Below are 18110 nucleotides of genomic sequence, written 5' to 3' on the forward strand. Positions count from 1 at the left end.
AGATACAAATATGATAAATAATTGATAATCGACTGGATAACAATATACATTTGTTCACATTATGTTGATGTACATATAAGATTTCATGTAGCAATGTTAAAAATCTCATTAATTAATATTATATATGGAAACAAAAACTTACATCTATGAAAATAATAATTCAAAAAGATTAACAAATTTATATGTATCGTATGAATTACTTTCGCACGTATATTATAATCGCTATTTCTTCCCAGCAATTGCTGCGTAAATATATAAATATTGATAAGTATAAAACTATAATTATTTAAAAATTATTTTCTTATTGTATGATACACAAGTAAAAATAGTCTTTTAATATTAAGATCTGTGTGTATATTCAACAATTCTTCCAAAAGAGGAAGTTTATAAAGGCATATCGAATTGGTGTCAAGAATATATTAATGTGCTTTTACAGATCATATGAATATATATGCACACATACAGTTTCTTCCAAATATATTTTTATGTAATTATTTTGTCGGAGACTTCAATTAATTTTAAATTGAGTTTTATTATTTACTTTTTTAAACAAGATTATTTCGTAAAATTTTGTAAAATTTTACATTTCCAAGTTTTGCTTGTAACATGTTATATTTTTGATAAACAATAAAATAAGCGATATTTTGTTTAGTTTCATCTCTAATAATCTTAGTATTTCTGGATTACTATATGCATACACATATATACATTTGTATATGTACATATCTATATATATATATATATATATATATATATATATATATATATATATATATATATATATATATACACAATAATAGTTGTGCAAGAAAGCGTCTAAAAGTAAATGAATATAAAGAGAAAGAGAGAGAGAGAAAAATCTTTTTTTATACTGTAAAAAATGCTTGCCTTTCCTTTATAATATATCATACATACTTCTGTATATATACAGGATTATTCATTTTAAATTTATCAAGCAATTGTATTGAAAAGAAAACGCTGAGAGAGTCATAGCCAATTCCTCGGCAAGCAGGATCTTGATTGCTACATTTTTCTATATGAAATAAATTTAAACAATTATATTACCAACCACGTGCTACTATTTTTAGCAGACTTTCAACGTAGCGGTTTTACAATAATTCGACAATCAAATATCTACTTGATATAACTCGAGTTCCTTATTTTAATTATCCCCCCACAGAAAATATATATTGCGAAAAATATTATCCCTCAGCCAGGGATCGAATTTAGATTGTCTGCTTTTTGAGCAGATATCTTATCTATTAGACCACTGAGGTATTTGATAATATTTATCGCAGTATTTAGATAAATAATGAAAAGAAACGTCTTTTTCAGGCTGACGTAAGAATAAACAATACATGAAAAGAAAACATTCTTGAAAAAAAAATTTGATTGCTATTGTTTTGGATTTATAATTTTGAGCATTGAATTGATATGTATTGATATTTATGTCTATCGTCTTTTCTACTTATCATTTCATAATTGATTCTTTGTAGTGTGCAACAATCAATCTCGGGAATAAGACAGTTTAAGATTTTGATATATACATGTGTATATTTAAGATATATAAATTTTATTTTAATAATTCTGAGATAAATCGTCGCATATGAAAAAAATTATATGATTCCAGTTTAAAAAATTGCCTTTTATCATTACTTGTTCCTCTCTAGATCACGATTAACTGTGAAAAGTTTTTTTTAAAAATTCTTTTCGAAATAATCATCTGATAAAATAAAAATGAACCATCTTATATACATATATACAATATATATATTATACAAAAAAAATATATATATATATATTTATTAATTTGTTTGAACGCTTTTCTATATATTATTGTACTTATAGTACTCGTCATGTAAATTAACGTTTACGTCTGCATACTCTTTTATGTTCACGCTGCCAATGAACTTGTTGACAATCTGTACTGCAATATGCGGTATTCCAACAACAATGATATATCGCTTCAGCTTCGCAATTATAACACTACAATAATCAATAAATCAATATTTAATAAAATGTTATGTCAAAGGAGAGATCAGTAAAATAAAAAAAGAATTACCCATTGTTTCTTTTTGATGTCAGATACGATTTGTTGATGTCTATCGGTTAATTGTCGCAACTCTTTGGCGTGCTCCGCCTGTAGTCTTTCTAATTCTCTACATTTTTCAAGCTCTAGTTCACGGCGCAGTTTTTCTAATGCCGTTGTTGTTGGTTGTTCCGAAGTTCTGCGTTCTCTTTTAATCTGCATAAATATAAATTGTAAAATAATTAGAAAATATATATTGCACGTATGTGAAGTATTTGGCTGAAGATTTACCTTGGCGGGAAGTCCATCTGTTTGAATTTGTTCAGTTTGCACGAGAACACACTTTGATCTCGGTTCTTGACAACTGGATGTAACCATATCTTCTTGAGAACCCTCTTTCTTTAAACCTTGTGGACATGTGCTCATTATACTTTCTCTCGCAGGCTCGTCTTCTGCTACAGGTAAACGAGGCACTTGTCTTTCTTCATTTTCTGCATTAGTTTTCACAGTATCTTCTTTATTATTCATTCCGTCATTCTGTATTTCAATATTACTTTCCGAACTCAAACGTTCGACCCTTACTCGCAAATCTTTAATCAGTTGCTTTGACAAAATCGAATCATGCGATGTGCTCCTCGAATTTGATGATTCCAATTTCCGTATTTTTGCAGGCGTAGAATCCTCTGTTATATTAGAGGTATCTTCTTTATTCTTCCCCAACTTTTGTAACAAGTGCTGGTGATGTTTCAGTTCTTCAAATGCCCTATTCCAAGCCGTTGATTTTTTTATCTACGAGAGATGACAAGATGAGTGCATATTCGAGAATAAATAATTACTAAATTTTAATGCTTTTATAACGGTGAGTGAGTACAGAGTAGTATAGATTTTTACTTGCAAACTTTGTAACGTGGAAGAGATCGATCGAATAAAAACTTTCTCAATATTAGCTCTCATATGATGACCTCCGAAAAAACGCACGTCATATACATTGCCATTAACTTGCATGACTTTCGCGGGCCAATATGGATAACCTTTTTGTTTCGCATAGACCAATTGATGAGGAGGATTACATGGTATACAAAACCACATTTTTTCAGACTTTTCGTTCGATATACGATAACAATCTGCACAACGACGTATTTCTTGAAGATCGTAACAACAATCCTGATACATCGTGCGTCCCATGTCTGCTATCACGCTAGTAACTGCCGAAACGATAAGATAACGAGATATACATGATGTGTATGCTTGAAGAAAAATGAAGAGAAAGTTGAGTTATAAATCTTTTACCTCCGTGATATATCATAATATTATGTAGGATATTGTGTGCATCAGCTTCAAATTCAGCGAGATTGTTGTACTCATTATTGATCGTCTTGGCGTCCATTATCGCTAAATCCATATGACGTTTTATGAGAATTCCTGGCCTCCATGCATCCTCACCTTCGCTAACCCAGGTTGGTCCGGAAAAGCCGTTGGGTGGCGTAACGATTGGACCGTTGTTGAAAACAATAGTACGATTTGTAATTTCCGGTGGTAGTTTCGCTTTCAGATGACCACACGTAAAACTGAGGATATGGTTGAGATCAGCCTTGTCGGTATATGTGTCGCTGTTTATTTTCTGCAATATAATTCATGTATTTCAACGAAATATTGTCAGCGAAATATACCGAATTGGAATCCTCGAGATTCTCACCTCACAGAAATTACAGATATTCAATTTTGTATTACTGGGTACGTGACATTCCGAATGGTAAACTCTGCAGCACTGTTCGCAGCATTCAACCGCACCCGCCCGTTGACATTTACAACAGTACCAATCGTGATTATCATTTTGCAATACGTCTATCGATGGAAATCTGTAACTCTCTTGCTCGATGCCGCTTTTCGTAGGCACTTTCTTTAACAAGACGAGACCGTCCTCAACTGCCTTGTTGAGCTCCTCTTGAGCCTGTTGTTCTGTAAAGCCGTAAACTCGAGCCATGTGCCGTACCATACGGTCATTACTAGGTAAGCTCCTTTGATGTACCGTGATTTTGATTGTGTCCCAGATTCGCTGAATCATAGACGGATCGCTTTTCCGACGTACAGACATGTTTGTAGCTAACTGTAACGAGAAACGATTTATGCGTCATATTCATATGTATGTATGCCGCTTCCCTCCTTAAGTTTCAATATTCCCGTTATGCGAGTTACTCATCGATAAAAAATAAAATATTTAATCAGCAACTTGCTTATACAGTATCAGTAAAAATAATTTAATAAGAAAGAAAGAGATCAATTATGTAAAAAGTCATTTACATAAATATTCAAACTGATTATTATTCAAAACCAAACCAAACCAAAACCAATACATAAAATAAAATAGATAAGTTTAATGCAAAAAAAAAAAAAGAAAGAAAAAAGAAAAAAAAGTAACCATCACGTTTGATCTATGCAAAAATATTAGCTTCCATGAAATAATATATTAAAATAATATTCTATTTATTGTATTCTTAATTGCCATTGACTGATCGCGGATGTAATAAGATAACTTGAAAATTCATCATAGTAAAGAGTATAGATCACCGAACCGTCACCATAGTTAAATTGATAAATATATCCTCATAAGCTGCCAGTATAGTACAGTTAAAGCCAAACTACGTCAAGTACACAAACCGGGTACCCACATATGCTCCGATATGTAGTACCCATATAATTATAACAAATGCTTTTTTTCAGTCGGTTTCTATCGACCTCGAGGTATGGCAGTTTTCGGAATAATCATTACAAATAGTGTCAATAAGTCATAAACGGAACGACATTTTTAATCTGTCATTGCAATATGCATCCCGTAGTGCTAGATGCAACGAGTTACATCTTGTTACTGTCCAGTTTTATCACACTTGTGATTCTCTTATGGAAAGGATGCAAGCACAAAACGAAATCGTCATTTTACATTCTATCGGCGTCTGACATCCTGAGCGCTACATTGATGGCTGTTACACTCCTGGTTAATCATATCGAGGCTGGAATAAAGTTAACTTACAATTGGCAAAACAATACCAGCACGTCCACTCAGACGATCGAAAACGAAGACAATTATCGATTTCCATTCTTACAGACTTATAATCCACGCCAGGTTAATCTCGATGTAACTTTAATATGCGGCATGAAGGACATATTTATGCAGTATGGGATGTTACTCGCCGCATCGACAAACGCGTTTATATCTTTACTGACCTTTACCATACAATGCAATCTCAATGCAGCATGTGTAAAGCAAAGATGTGCCGACGTAATGAAATCACCAACGAATAACACTCAACGTGAATCAGATGTCGAAGTAAAATCTCGGGGAAATGAAATATTCGAACAGAGAAACGAACAAGAAGCAGCATCTCAACAACGAAATGATATCAACGCAAAGATCAAAAGCAACGTTGTACACAGAATCATAAAGATCTCAAATCTTCGAATGCAGAAAAGAAATGCCGACAAAAGGCCGACTGGTTTTCTTGTCACGAGTCATTGGCTCGTACCATTTCTCGTTACAGGAATTTTATATTTCGCCGAATATAACGATATGGATAATGTACAACTCATGGAGGATACCAAATGTATATTTGAAAGTAATTTTCCAATGTATGACTTTGATACATTCTCGAACGTCAATGATAATTCGAAGATTATCAAGTTCTTTATACACCACATGACACCACTGGAACATAATTATTTTGTTAATGAGAAATTAAATAAGTCCCATAATAAGAAACCAAGCAACGCGGAAATAAATGAGATAGTATCTAAAGTTCAGAGTATCGTTAGGATTGCACTAAGTTACACTCGTAATTCTACAGAAACCGCAAATTTTTCTGATACTCCTGAATCGCAGAATCTGACAAACTCTATCCTAATGAATAATATAGTGAAATATATAAGAAACATTACAAATATCGATAACACAACTGACAGATTAAACAGTACAGTACTAATAGATCAGGACGTTGACAATTCATCCACGAATAATATATATTTGAATGGAGATTTGGAGGTACTGTTATTCCATGATCCGCTAAAGAATATAGCGGAAGAATTGGATGTCACTACGTCTAAGAATCTAAGCAGCGTGTCGCGAGAATCAGCTGAAAACAAGAATGACAGTTATCAAGACGGTCCGCAAGTATCCTCGAATATAGAAGAGAATATGACTCAGATGACCGTTAATAAATTTCCTCTCGTACAAAATATATCCATTTCCAATAACCAAATATACAACGAGATAATGAAACGCATTCAAGCTGCCAATGTGCACTCGACGGCGAAAAATCATCATAATCGTACAGCGAATCGATACAAGGATAGAAACCAGTTTGAGAGAAGCGATTCAAATAATTATACTGAGAATTATGCTGAAAAGAGAAAACCGAACGTAATCAAGGATTTATTTTCTAACAGGAACGATACTTTCAATCACTATTTTGACGCTGAGATCAGACAGAGCGGTACGCTTCACGTGACTAATGAGTGCCTCGTTTCGATCAAGTTCTTAAAATTATATTTGCTTATATTATTCTTTGCGATATACTTCCTGCCGATTTTGTTTTCCTGTATTCTACAAATGCGAGGGAAGCATATATGTAAGAACATACTGGCGATATTAAGATCGAAAGCCGACTTTACTTTCATGGATAAAAGGATTCTTCAACAAGATTTAATAAACAAACCTAGCACGTCAAAGAAATTAAAAGATAATCATGACAAGATGAATGTAGATTTGGTAAAAAAGGATCAGGAAAGTTATAGAGAGAACGAAAGTATAGTCTTAGAGATAGATTGTATGGTAAGAATATTCAATATTAGCAAGTTATCTTTGATTCTATGCATAATTCTCTGGACACCAGTATTCCTAGAGACTCTATTAAGAGTATTTTCGTGTACTCATGCACCTAAATGGTTAAGCGATTTAACATTCTTAAGCGGAGTTTCTTTCGGTATTGTAAGAAATGTCCTGAATATATATATAATAAAAATTCAACAAACTTGTAGTGATGCTAGCATGAAAAAAAACAGAATACATCCGATTGAATAAATCATATTTAATATTTACTAAGTAAAATGTTAACAACTTGTTAATTTTACCAACAGATTGCAGTAGAATGTGACAAATTAATATCAATTTCAACTGCATTAAGTCCATATCTTGTTGACATCTAATCTGATTACTAACAAACAACTAGCAAACAAAATCTGTCATTCTATAATATTTTCTATAATATTTAATATTTAAATATTTATTTGGAATATATCGCTTAAATAGTTACGAAATGGCAGAGACTATTTAATTTCTAGACAATCTATATGAATACAATTACATTTGTCAGGAGTACAATAGAATCTATTACAGCTTCATTATCATTCTGTGTCAAGAAAATTTAAAAACCACTTTGCAAAATTTATTTTCAATCGATTTTGCTATTCAATATATTTCCTATATTGAAGATAGAAAGAGAATTGTCACTTCATATGTCAAAAGCAACATTTCTGTGCATATAAAGACATTAAGACTTACTTATGACTTAGAATTAAGAATTGAGACTTAATTAATCATTAAGATTATCCTTCATAATGAAAATATTTTTCGTGTCGAACGTAGCCCGTGTGCATATAATAAGTTAATTGCATTTTGCAATATTTATCTCCAGAAACGCATTATCAATAGATATTTTATATTTGTTACAATAAACACAAAATATACATGCCCGTATGTTATTGTATGAAGTAAGTATTCGTAAGAGTGCGCATATAGATAGACGGCCGCTTACTGTGCACTTATCACTTATCGTGAGTAAAGTCTCGGTCGCTATATAGATCGTGGACTGTAGACGACGATCGTCGGAAGAATCCGAAGAAATATCGCGGATGTTCCTTCGATCGGCCTTAGGCGGGTCTCGTGGTGTTATGGGGACAAACACGTCGGCCACAGGAACGAATTCCTCTGATCCTCGCTGTCGCTCGTGATAACGACCAGTAATGGGTAACGAAGTACAACAATTAACATCGGAGACGCGGGTTACCGTGCATACGTCACAAGTCTGACTTAACCTCCTCGTTAGCGGGCTTAACAATGCGCGCGCAACTTATTATACATCGATAAGTTGAAGTTGTGCGCGTATCGCATAATGAAACCGAAACCGACACGCGCGCATCTTAGATTCGAATTCGTGCCGCAGAAATGTGCTCGTACTGATTTTTTAGAAATCGAGAGACTAATGAGTCGATCGTAAGCAGAATCGTAAAGCTCGTAACTTGTTCTCGTAAGACTCGTAAGAAGAACTTACGAGTGGAATTGTAATTCTATGCGTATCATAACATATACGATCGTTAGTAAATATCTGCTATTTCTCATAAATCTTACGACTAGCAAGAAGCTGTAACGTTATTGTATAAAATTATAAGCATTAAAGTTCGTAAAATTAACAATTATTTTTCATTATTATTATATATAATGAACAATAACATATATAATACATATATAACATATATATATATATATATATATATACACATACATACATATATACATATATATATATATACATACATATATATAATATATATATAATAAATATATATATATATATATTAACATAATTAAAGAAGAATATAATAGATAATATAGAAAATATATTTTAATTATTAATATCCTACATCATAATCTACATTTTAGAAACTACATACGTATGTTAAGAAGACTTATAAGAGATTTTTCGAATTCAATATACGTTATTTATAGTTAGTCATTTATTGTAACTATGGATGTATAACGATGTATGGTATAGGTGCTAGTACAGAATAGCAGTTTACGTAAATCTGTAAAACTCAATTTCTTGCGATAGCTTCGTCAGATATAATTTTACGATTTTATGATTCATATATTTGTTTAGAATTGACACATTAGGGCCATATTCATAACTAGTCAGAATTATTCTTAAGATCACCTTAATAGCGTTTTTCACTGGCCAGAACTGAGTGCGCACTGAAAATTCGTCGAGTTCAGGCGGTCCGAGTATATTGAAACTGTGAGTTTCTTGCACTCCCAACTAAACACGTCTCGCTCTTCGTGCGGTTTGAGGTATATCTGGTAAAAATTATTTGGATTAAAATAAATAATATCAAATTATTTCTATCAATTAATTTGTAAGTTGTTGTTCTTGCAACGCGAAAATGACTTTTGAACTGTAATGATATATTATTATTATGTATATATATATATATATATATATATATATATTATTATATATAATTATTTGTAATATGTATTTATGTATAACACACACACACACACACACACACACACACACACACACACGCGCGCGCGCGCGCGTATATATATATGCACGCACACACACACACACACACACACACACACACACACACACACACACACACACACACACACACACTATATATATATATATATATATATATATACAGGGTGTCCCAGATCATCACATGCTAATGGTAGGTTCCTGAAGTCATTTAGAAACGAAAATTCTAATACTAAAATGTTGAGCATACAATAATTTTCGAATAGGAAACGTTTAAAAATGTTCAAAATGTCAGGCTGTCTATTATTCGCGCGTTCAGGTAGTTCACATAGTGAAGGTGCTTCTAGATATTAATGTTTAAATAATAACGTAATTTTGCGTACATTTTTGAATTTTTTTGTAGCTTTTTCTACTTATTTAATTAACTTGCTCTATACGTTGATAATATTAATAGCGATTAAAAATAAAAATTATTTTATATTAAAACTTTTATATCTAAATCTAAATTTTATATCTATTACAGTAGATATCAAAATTTGTATCATCGCATTCTATGCAACAATTGTGCACGCCTTAATAAATTATGCATTACATTTCGAATTATTTGTGGTGCAATAGCTTCATTAATTCGGTCTCTCAGTTCTTCAGGATTATTAATCTGTTCCCGATAAACATATTCTTTAATATGGCCCCAAAAGAAATAATCTAAGGGCGTCAAATCAGGTGACCTTGCCGGCCAATTTATTGGACCGCCGCGTCTTATCCAGCTTTCTGGAAATTTAATATTTAATATTAAACGACGTGCATTTCTGAAATTATGAGGTGGCGCTCCGTCATGTTAAAAAAACATATTTTGCCATTGATAAAGGAATATCGTCTATTAAATCTACAAGATTATTTCTTATAAAATCTGTATAAAATTCTTCTGTTAATCTCGTAGGCATTTCGAAAGGTCCGATCTGAAACACAATATCAATAGTACATGTTACGTTGGGAATTTAACGTAAGTTTAATAATTTCAATAAATTAGAAAATAGTATGAATGTAATATAATTTACTATATATCATATCATCCATTATGCCGGCCCATAAGTTGATACTGAAACGATGTTGATAATTCCTTATTATCCTGAAATTCATTTGGATTTTTGTTTGCCCAAATATGTGTGTTATGTGTGTTAAATAAACCTTCATGGGTAAAATATGATTCATCCGTGAATAAAATCTTTCCTACAAAATTTTGATTGATTTTCCTCTTGCTCCAATAACCATATATAAAATATTAATCTTGATGCATAATCACGTGACAATAAATTTTGCACTTTTGTAAAATGATACGCGTGTAATTTCTTTTAAAATACGTTGCACTGAATTCTTCGACAAATCTAATTCGCAACTTATTTGGCGTATGCTAATCGTTGGAATTTCTTCCACTTTAATAAAACTGCTTCTTTCGGCAGTGCGAGCAAAACGTTCCACAACTACGTCTTTTCTGTTAGGCATTGCGGATCCAGTTTCACGAATACGATATACTAGTCTTGAAAAAACGTTTTTATCAGATCTTCTGCGTTCTGGAAAAGATATTGCATACTCGCGAGCAGCAAGACGAGCATTTTGTCTATACTCTCCATAAATTAAAAGCATGTCACAATATTCTGCTGGCGTATAATCCATGTTAATGTTTACTAATCTTGTTTCTTTTGACAACATTTTGTTTCTGTTTTTGTTTCTGTTTTTGTTTTGTTTCTGATCGTATAGATTTAATGGACAATATGCCTTTACATCAACGGCAAAATATTTTTTCAACGTGACGGAGCGCCTCATAATTTCAGAAATGCACGTCGAATATTAAATATTAAATTTCCAGAAAGATGGATAGGACGCAGCGGTCCAATAAATTGGCCGGCAAGGTCACCTGATTTGACGCCCTTAGATTATTTCTTTTGAGACCATATTAAAAAATATGTTTATCGGGAACAGATTAATAATCCTGAAGAACTGAGAGAATTAATGAAGCTATTGCCACTATTACACCACAAATAATTCGAAATGCAATGTATAATTTATTAAGGCGTGCACAATTATGCATAAAATGCGATGGTAGAAATTTCGAACATCTATTGTAATAGATATAAAATTTAAAGTTTTAATATAAAATAAAATTTATTAAAATAAATTTTTATGGTTTTAATGCAAAAAAACACAATGTTTTATTTTATTAATATTAATATTTGTTTCATTAATTTTCTAAAATAACTACATACGAAATGCTAATTTTGATACATAATCCTAATATTGTAAAATAATGCTAATTTTGATACATAATCCTAATATCGTAAAATAATTTTTATTTTTAACCGCTATTAATATTATCAACGTATAGAGTAAGTTAATTAAATAGGTAGAAAAAGCTACCAAAAAAAATTAAAAAAATGTACACAAAATTATGGTAATATTTAAACATTAATATCTAGAAGCACCTTCACTTATGGACTTGAACGCGCGATGGACATCCCGATTGAACATTTTTAAACGTTTCCTATTTGAAAACTATTGTATGCTCAATATTTTAGTATTAGAATTTTCGTCTCTAAATGACTTTAGGAACTTGCTATTAGCATGTGGTGCGTTAGGTCTGGGACCCTGTATATATATATATATATATATATATATATATATATATATATATATATATATATATATATATATTGTCGCGCTCACGGCGAGTATATGCACGAACCACGCTCTCACCCACGCGAAAATGAATAGACGCCGCTTATAAAACAACGTACTTTAATAAGTTCAACAGCTATTTATACACAACTCGTTATACAATCTCGCGCTCGCAATCCGCTCGCGCGTCACCTCTCAAAATCATTCCGCACGAATCTCCGTCGAATCTTAAATCAATCAATATTCCATATAATCCATAAACAACGGTGCGTTGGCAAGAAACGATCTTCTCATCATCATTACTCGAGGACCAAAATGAACTCGAGGACAACCGCTCGGCCACAACAATATATATATATATATATACAGGGTGTCCCAAAACTCTCGCTTTGGAGTATACTACGTGATTCTTTATGTTAAAAGAAACAACTTTTTTCTTTAACAAAATTGCGTGCGACGAGTAGTTTTTACAGTGGATCAGATTAAAAGTGACGAATAAGCGCGCGTATGTGCGTAGATGTGATCAGGGCTGGTGCGCGTTCCTCAGGCCGGCGCGGCCTGGCACTTAATCTTTGACGACTTCACGTACTATATTGTTTAAAATATGATAAAAGTTAATAAAATAAATATTATTTTTATCCTTTAATGATTTAATAAAAAAATTATCTGATTTCGCATTATCTCGAAATAAAAATAAATGTAAATAATATGATGTATGAACATTTTATTATTTTAATTACTACGCAATTGCATATAACAAAAAAAAATACTGAATTTAACGAATTATTTAAACACTATTAAAATCAATTTTTTTACTTTTTGATTACTTTGTGATTACGTACTCACGTAATTAATAAGTATTTGTTAAATTCAGTATTTTTTTATTGTCATATGCAATTTGCACTTACGAAAATAAAAACATAATTAAAATAATAGAATGCTCAATTCATACACCATATAATTTACATTTATTTTTATTTTCAGATAATGCTATGAAATCAGATAATTTTTATATTGAATCGTTACATAAAGGATGAAAACAATACTTATTTTGTTAATTTGTATTATATTTTAAACAATACAGTACGTGAAGTCGTCAAAGATTAAGTACCAGGCCTGAGAAACGCGCCGGCCTGAGGAACGCGTCGGCTTTGATTGACCGCTACGCACATACGCGCGCTCATTCGTCACTTTTAATTTAATTTATTGCAAAAACTACTCGTCGCACGTAATTTTGCTAAAGGAAAAAATTATTTCTTTTAGCATAAAAAATCACGTAATGTATTCTAAATGTGGGAGTTTTGGGACACCCTGTATATATATATATATATAGTTCACATAAATACAATACTAAACAATACAGGATATATTCCAAACGGTGACAGTTTGGCTTATTTTTTTTTCTAGATGGCTGCCATGTAACTAAACCGAGAAGTGTTCTGAATCCATCATAACCTACAAAGAAGTCGAAGATGTTTCATTTGGAAATTCAAGACCGTAGACCTTATAGATACGGATTGACAATTGCTATAGTTTCTGCATAAGAAACAGTGTCCGCGGGAGGTTAGATAGAGAGAGACATACTTTTTAGTATTTCTTTCTCTTAAAATGTATTGCGCATGAGTTCGAAGCATTTGGCGGATTAATATTGAAAGATATCTATTAGATTCGGAAAAAATTAACGGAGACCGACTGGATTTGAACTCGGGATCCCTCGTCTACCAATCCGACACTTAGTCTGCACGACCACGACGGCTCCTCTCTGTTAGCTGTTTATATTCCGAATCTCTTTCATGACCGCTTACGGTCGTCTAATTCTTACAATATAATAATATGATCGAAAAAAATATATATTGTAGTGAAGAATGAAAGACTTCATAATTGAACACTTTGACTATACAAGTATGGACTACTAGTCCCCCACTTTTCTTATGTTAAAAGCGTATGTCTGTGTACCAACATTGGATCGAGATATTTCGAGATTTAGGCTCCACTCCGTGTCCCAAATGGCGGATAATTCAAAAATGAAATAAGAATTTAACAAATATATTTTATTAACATTTTAAAAATTGTAATAAAAATCATAAAAATTGTGTAATAATTGTAATAAAAAAATGTAATAAAAATTGTAATAAAAATCATAAAATTGTGTAATAATAAAATCATATACTGATTAAAAACAGATATAAAATCATAAAATCATAAAATAATAAAATCATATACTGATTAAAAACAGATATAAAATATATAAAAATATTATTTATTGTCCTTTAAATATAACAGTTTTGTCAACGTGTGCCGAGTGAAAGAATTATGTTTATTTATTGTTTCACACGCTTCGAAGTACATTTTAACATTATTACGTTTAAATAAGTTCGTGCAATCAATTAACTCGTATTTATGGTTTTCAAGAATATGTAAGTTTCGAATTTGATCAATCAAATGATCAAATGAAATGATATAAACTCATATGAACTGACTACATCAGAGATATACACTGATCAATCACTCACGTTTCAATGACGTCACGCATTTTAGTTCGTGGGGTATGGTAGCGCCACTGTCCAAATTAATGTTGGCGTCACGAGTGAAATAAGCTACTAGCAGTTCATATTTATATAGTCAAAGATCGAATATATAAAATGCAATAAATAAAAAATAAAAAAATATATAAAAAAAGTGAAAAAACATCGGATAAAACTTTCAGATTAATTTGTGGAAAGAGTTTTAAAATAAACAATATGTAATTCTATATCAAAGTTTTTATTTTTACCGTAATTCTGTAAAATAATAAAAAATAGAGTAAAATAAAAATTACAATATTTAATGAATCATGCATGGTATACTTGCTGCATATTTAAATTTTGGTTTTAATGTCGTTTCCAATTTTGTTTTATTTTATATACATGACACACAATACACTTATTTTTTAATGAAAAAATATAAAATAATTTTTCTTTTAAAAATACGAGTTCTCGGAAAAATATGACAGATATTCAATAATTATTTAATAATTATTTAATAATTATTTTAAACAATAATATATTAACAAAAAATGTTTTGAGACTAATAATAAATAATTTTTTATAAAAAGGCGGTTCATGTTGTTATACTTATTTTACTTAAGCTTTTTATTTTTTCTTTTTTCATCACACAAATATATCTATCCTGCTTTAAATATTGAAAATTCTAAGCAACGCGAACTTAATGTTCGAACCATTATTTTTTTTTTTAGAAATATGATGTAATATTCCGCAAATATGATTAATGTACAAATAACCTCAACATTCTTTTAACTTGCATATGAGTATACACCAATAAGAATGCATTAATATAGTATATGTCAAGCATGCGTAAAACGTATTTCCGGACACTTTTAGAAAAAAAAAGAGTTTCTCCAACCTCCTACGGACATAATCTGTATTATCAGTCCATACATATAAGGTCTATGATATTGTGGCGTTGGTGAGGAGCGTTGTCCACGTGTGATGTGTTGAATTTGATGACGGAAAAAGATGTTGGCCGCGGTGAGATTCGAACGTAGATCCTTAGGTGTCTAAGATTTGGCGCGCTACCACTGCGCTATGCGGGCCATAGTGCTTTTCGTAGATGCTTTGCTAGATATTAGTTATGTGAACGGGGGATCGCCACAGGACTCCCCCCTTAATGGACAAGCTCCGATTTTTCTTCTCTTTTGATGTTTGTTGCCCGTTGCCCGGTGTGTTACTGCCCAGGGAGGTATGAGATGCGCGATGTGAGGAGCGCACGGTTGCCGCTGCGACTCAGTTGTGCGCTAGTTGCTCCTCCGTTGCGTGGGCTAGCCGATTTGGACATCGACAATGAGGTTGTGAGCGAACCTTGAAAGTCAAGGTATTGATTGGTTGGCAGTGTAAGGCAGTGATTGGTTGTCTTTACCCGTTGGCGATATTGGGCTGACTGTATCGACAGAGAGATATGTGCGAACCTCGGTAAGTTGAGTATGTCTGATGATTGGCCATGGAGAGTCACGTCGCCGAAAGTAGCGGGCTTCATGTGGCCGTGTCTATATTTCGATGAGTGGAGTTGAGAAGATTGCATTGCATGTCAAATCACGTCGGCGTCAACACTTTGTGGCGTTGGTGAGGAGCGTTGTCTACGATGTGTTGAATTTGATGACGGAAAAAGATGTTGGTCGCGGTGAGATTCGAACCTAAGTCCTCAGGGGGTCAATCATGTAACTTTACGTGAAATTTTTTACTTTTCATTTTTCACTTTTTACTTTTCATTTTTCACACCTTGACATTTCACATGAAACTTTTCACATACAGCGATTATGTATGTAGCTTGGATGTGTGGAAAGTGAAATCATGAAACATTTTTTATACAGGTTTTATAGTTAATGAAAATTATTTTATTGGTACAGTATTATATACATCTTTTAATAACCAATTGTATTACATACACTTAATCCTAATGCAGCCCTAATCTTCTCTAATTCCGAAGCATATTTATTAATTCCCTAGATTTTCACCTTTCCGCTACCAAGGTACATGGCGAAAAAGTTCACGTGAAAAATTTCACATTTTCACGTTTGAGAGAGTTACATGATCCCGCAAAATCATACATGATCGTAAGTTCACGTGAAACTTTTCACTTTTCACGTTTCCGCCCTAGGGGAAAAGTTACATGCTCGACCCCCAGGTGTCTAAGCTGGCGCGCTATCACTGCGTTATGCGGGTCATGGTGCTTTTCGTGGATGCTAGATATTAGTTGTGTGAGCGAAGGACTGCCACAGTATTACCATTACATATAAGCTCTATGTTTACAGTATAAGAAAGAACAATAGGATAATTTCTCAGCGACACCTTTGATCTGAATGCTACACGATCGCCATGTTGTTGGTTGTGCGCGAGCTACAATTTAATTGATATGCATTAGCTAAAGTGAACATATTAGATATATTACAATTGCGAAATAATTGTAATTATAAATACGATTTAAAGAATAAGTTTGTTTAATTTTTAACCTTTAATTTAGTTCCACACACACACACACACACACACACACACACACACACACACACGTCTGTATTTTGCATAATTACTTTTTTAGCTTTAAAATTTATATAGATTAAATTTATATGGAATAATAGAAAATTAATTATTATTAAAAATATTATGTTTATCTTGTGCTCAAAATTGTAATTATAAAGAAAGAATATTATTCAGGAAAAAAAATTCTCTAATCATTATTTTTATTTTTTTTTATTGTTATTTCAAACATCGTACACAATGATCATTTTAATTTTTGAACTTAATTCTTCATTGATTTAATAGTTAAAATTATTATGATTGATAATTATAGTTGTTATTTAATCTTAAATATTTTAAATTAATGTTTTTTTATATTTATGCATTGATTGTATATTGAGCAGTATTGGAGTGTGACTGACTGCTAAAAAGCCGCCATATTGTTGGTTGTACAAAACGGTCATGCGCGAGAGACAATTATTAGTATGCTTTTTGACAGAGTGAGCCTACTGTTCTTTCTTACTGTGACCGTAATAATTCAGGATATTTTTGATTCTACTTAATCATAAATTTTTCTGCGTATCAAAATTCTGAAAATATTAATTATAACAAAAATTTTGTTATTACAATAATGTTATTATAATATTTACCATTATGAGCTAAATCGTAAATATCTTTTCCTACAAAATTATATATTTTATTACCGTCTTGAATTTCCAAATAAAATATCTTCGGATTACATGGCAATTTTCATAAAAAAAGAGGGGATAATGTTGGTAGTAACGAAAATCCTTAGACAACACAATTTAATTTCTGTGGATTGGTGATACTGTATAAGTAATAATCTGTTAGTTGCGGAAACCTTTTTGACATGCGTATATGCATATGTCATATGACGTGCATATATAAAATAATAATAAGATATTTTCTAACGTATTTTCTAAAGTATTTTCTATAATAATAAAGTATTTTCTAAAATAAAATAAGGTATTTTCAAAAAAAAGAATCGAAAAAAAGAATCGGTCTAACACATTTATAGTCATAGTGTGTATATAGATAAATTATTTTCCATTTTATAAGAATATTAGT

At 31.7% G+C, this 18110-nt stretch overlaps 2 protein-coding genes and 5 long non-coding RNA genes across 8 annotated transcripts; 3 read left to right on the forward strand and 4 right to left on the reverse strand.

Annotated features, from left to right (window-relative positions):
• Positions 1 to 9: 9 nt before the first annotated feature.
• On the reverse strand, positions 10 to 8102 carry LOC105428126 (zinc finger MYND domain-containing protein 11). Of its 2 annotated transcripts, none has more exons than XM_011640228.3 (7): positions 7834 to 8102; positions 3726 to 4136; positions 3320 to 3650; positions 2921 to 3234; positions 2321 to 2818; positions 2063 to 2245; positions 10 to 1986 (listed from the first exon to the last, which is right to left on the reverse strand). In XM_011640228.3, the coding sequence occupies exons 2-7, from the start codon at positions 4122 to 4124 to the stop codon at positions 1864 to 1866; spliced, it is 1848 nt and encodes a 615-aa protein (XP_011638530.2). In that variant the 5' UTR covers positions 4125 to 4136; positions 7834 to 8102; the 3' UTR covers positions 10 to 1863. The 2 variants fall into 2 exon arrangements, with proteins under 2 accessions (XP_011638530.2, XP_011638531.2); XM_011640229.3 differs by having other exon boundaries at positions 7771 to 8102.
• LOC148937415 (uncharacterized) lies at positions 5081 to 7136 on the forward strand. Its single transcript, XM_089072981.1, has one exon. It carries the CDS (start codon positions 5181 to 5183, stop codon positions 7098 to 7100), a length of 1920 nt encoding a protein of 639 aa, XP_088929107.1. The 5' UTR covers positions 5081 to 5180; the 3' UTR covers positions 7101 to 7136.
• Positions 8103 to 8166: 64 nt separating the features above from the next.
• LOC105428127 (uncharacterized) lies at positions 8167 to 14158 on the forward strand. The gene is made up of 2 exons (XR_967969.3): positions 8167 to 8291; positions 13420 to 14158. It is a non-coding gene; the product is annotated as an uncharacterized LOC105428127 (long non-coding RNA).
• On the reverse strand, positions 8683 to 13425 carry LOC148937416 (uncharacterized). The gene is made up of 2 exons (XR_016138390.1): positions 12132 to 13425; positions 8683 to 9149 (listed from the first exon to the last, which is right to left on the reverse strand). It is a non-coding gene; the product is annotated as an uncharacterized LOC148937416 (long non-coding RNA).
• A 716-nt stretch (positions 14159 to 14874) lies between the features above and the next one.
• Positions 14875 to 16105, reverse strand: LOC148937417 (uncharacterized). Its single transcript, XR_016138362.1, has 2 exons — positions 15977 to 16105; positions 14875 to 15869 (listed from the first exon to the last, which is right to left on the reverse strand). It is a non-coding gene; the product is annotated as an uncharacterized LOC148937417 (long non-coding RNA).
• Positions 16106 to 16158: 53 nt separating this feature from the next.
• On the forward strand, positions 16159 to 16999 carry LOC148937418 (uncharacterized). The gene is made up of 2 exons (XR_016138363.1): positions 16159 to 16225; positions 16515 to 16999. It is a non-coding gene; the product is annotated as an uncharacterized LOC148937418 (long non-coding RNA).
• Positions 17000 to 17239: 240 nt separating this feature from the next.
• LOC112552702 (uncharacterized) lies at positions 17240 to 18076 on the reverse strand. The gene is made up of 2 exons (XR_003096744.2): positions 17726 to 18076; positions 17240 to 17611 (listed from the first exon to the last, which is right to left on the reverse strand). It is a non-coding gene; the product is annotated as an uncharacterized LOC112552702 (long non-coding RNA).
• Between the last annotated feature and the right edge of the window lie 34 nt (positions 18077 to 18110).

The sequence above is a fragment of the Pogonomyrmex barbatus genome, unplaced genomic scaffold (genome assembly GCF_055798465.1).
Source record: "Pogonomyrmex barbatus isolate J1 unplaced genomic scaffold, ASM5579846v1 scaffold14, whole genome shotgun sequence".
NCBI classification, from domain to species: Eukaryota; Metazoa; Arthropoda; class Insecta; order Hymenoptera; family Formicidae; genus Pogonomyrmex; species Pogonomyrmex barbatus.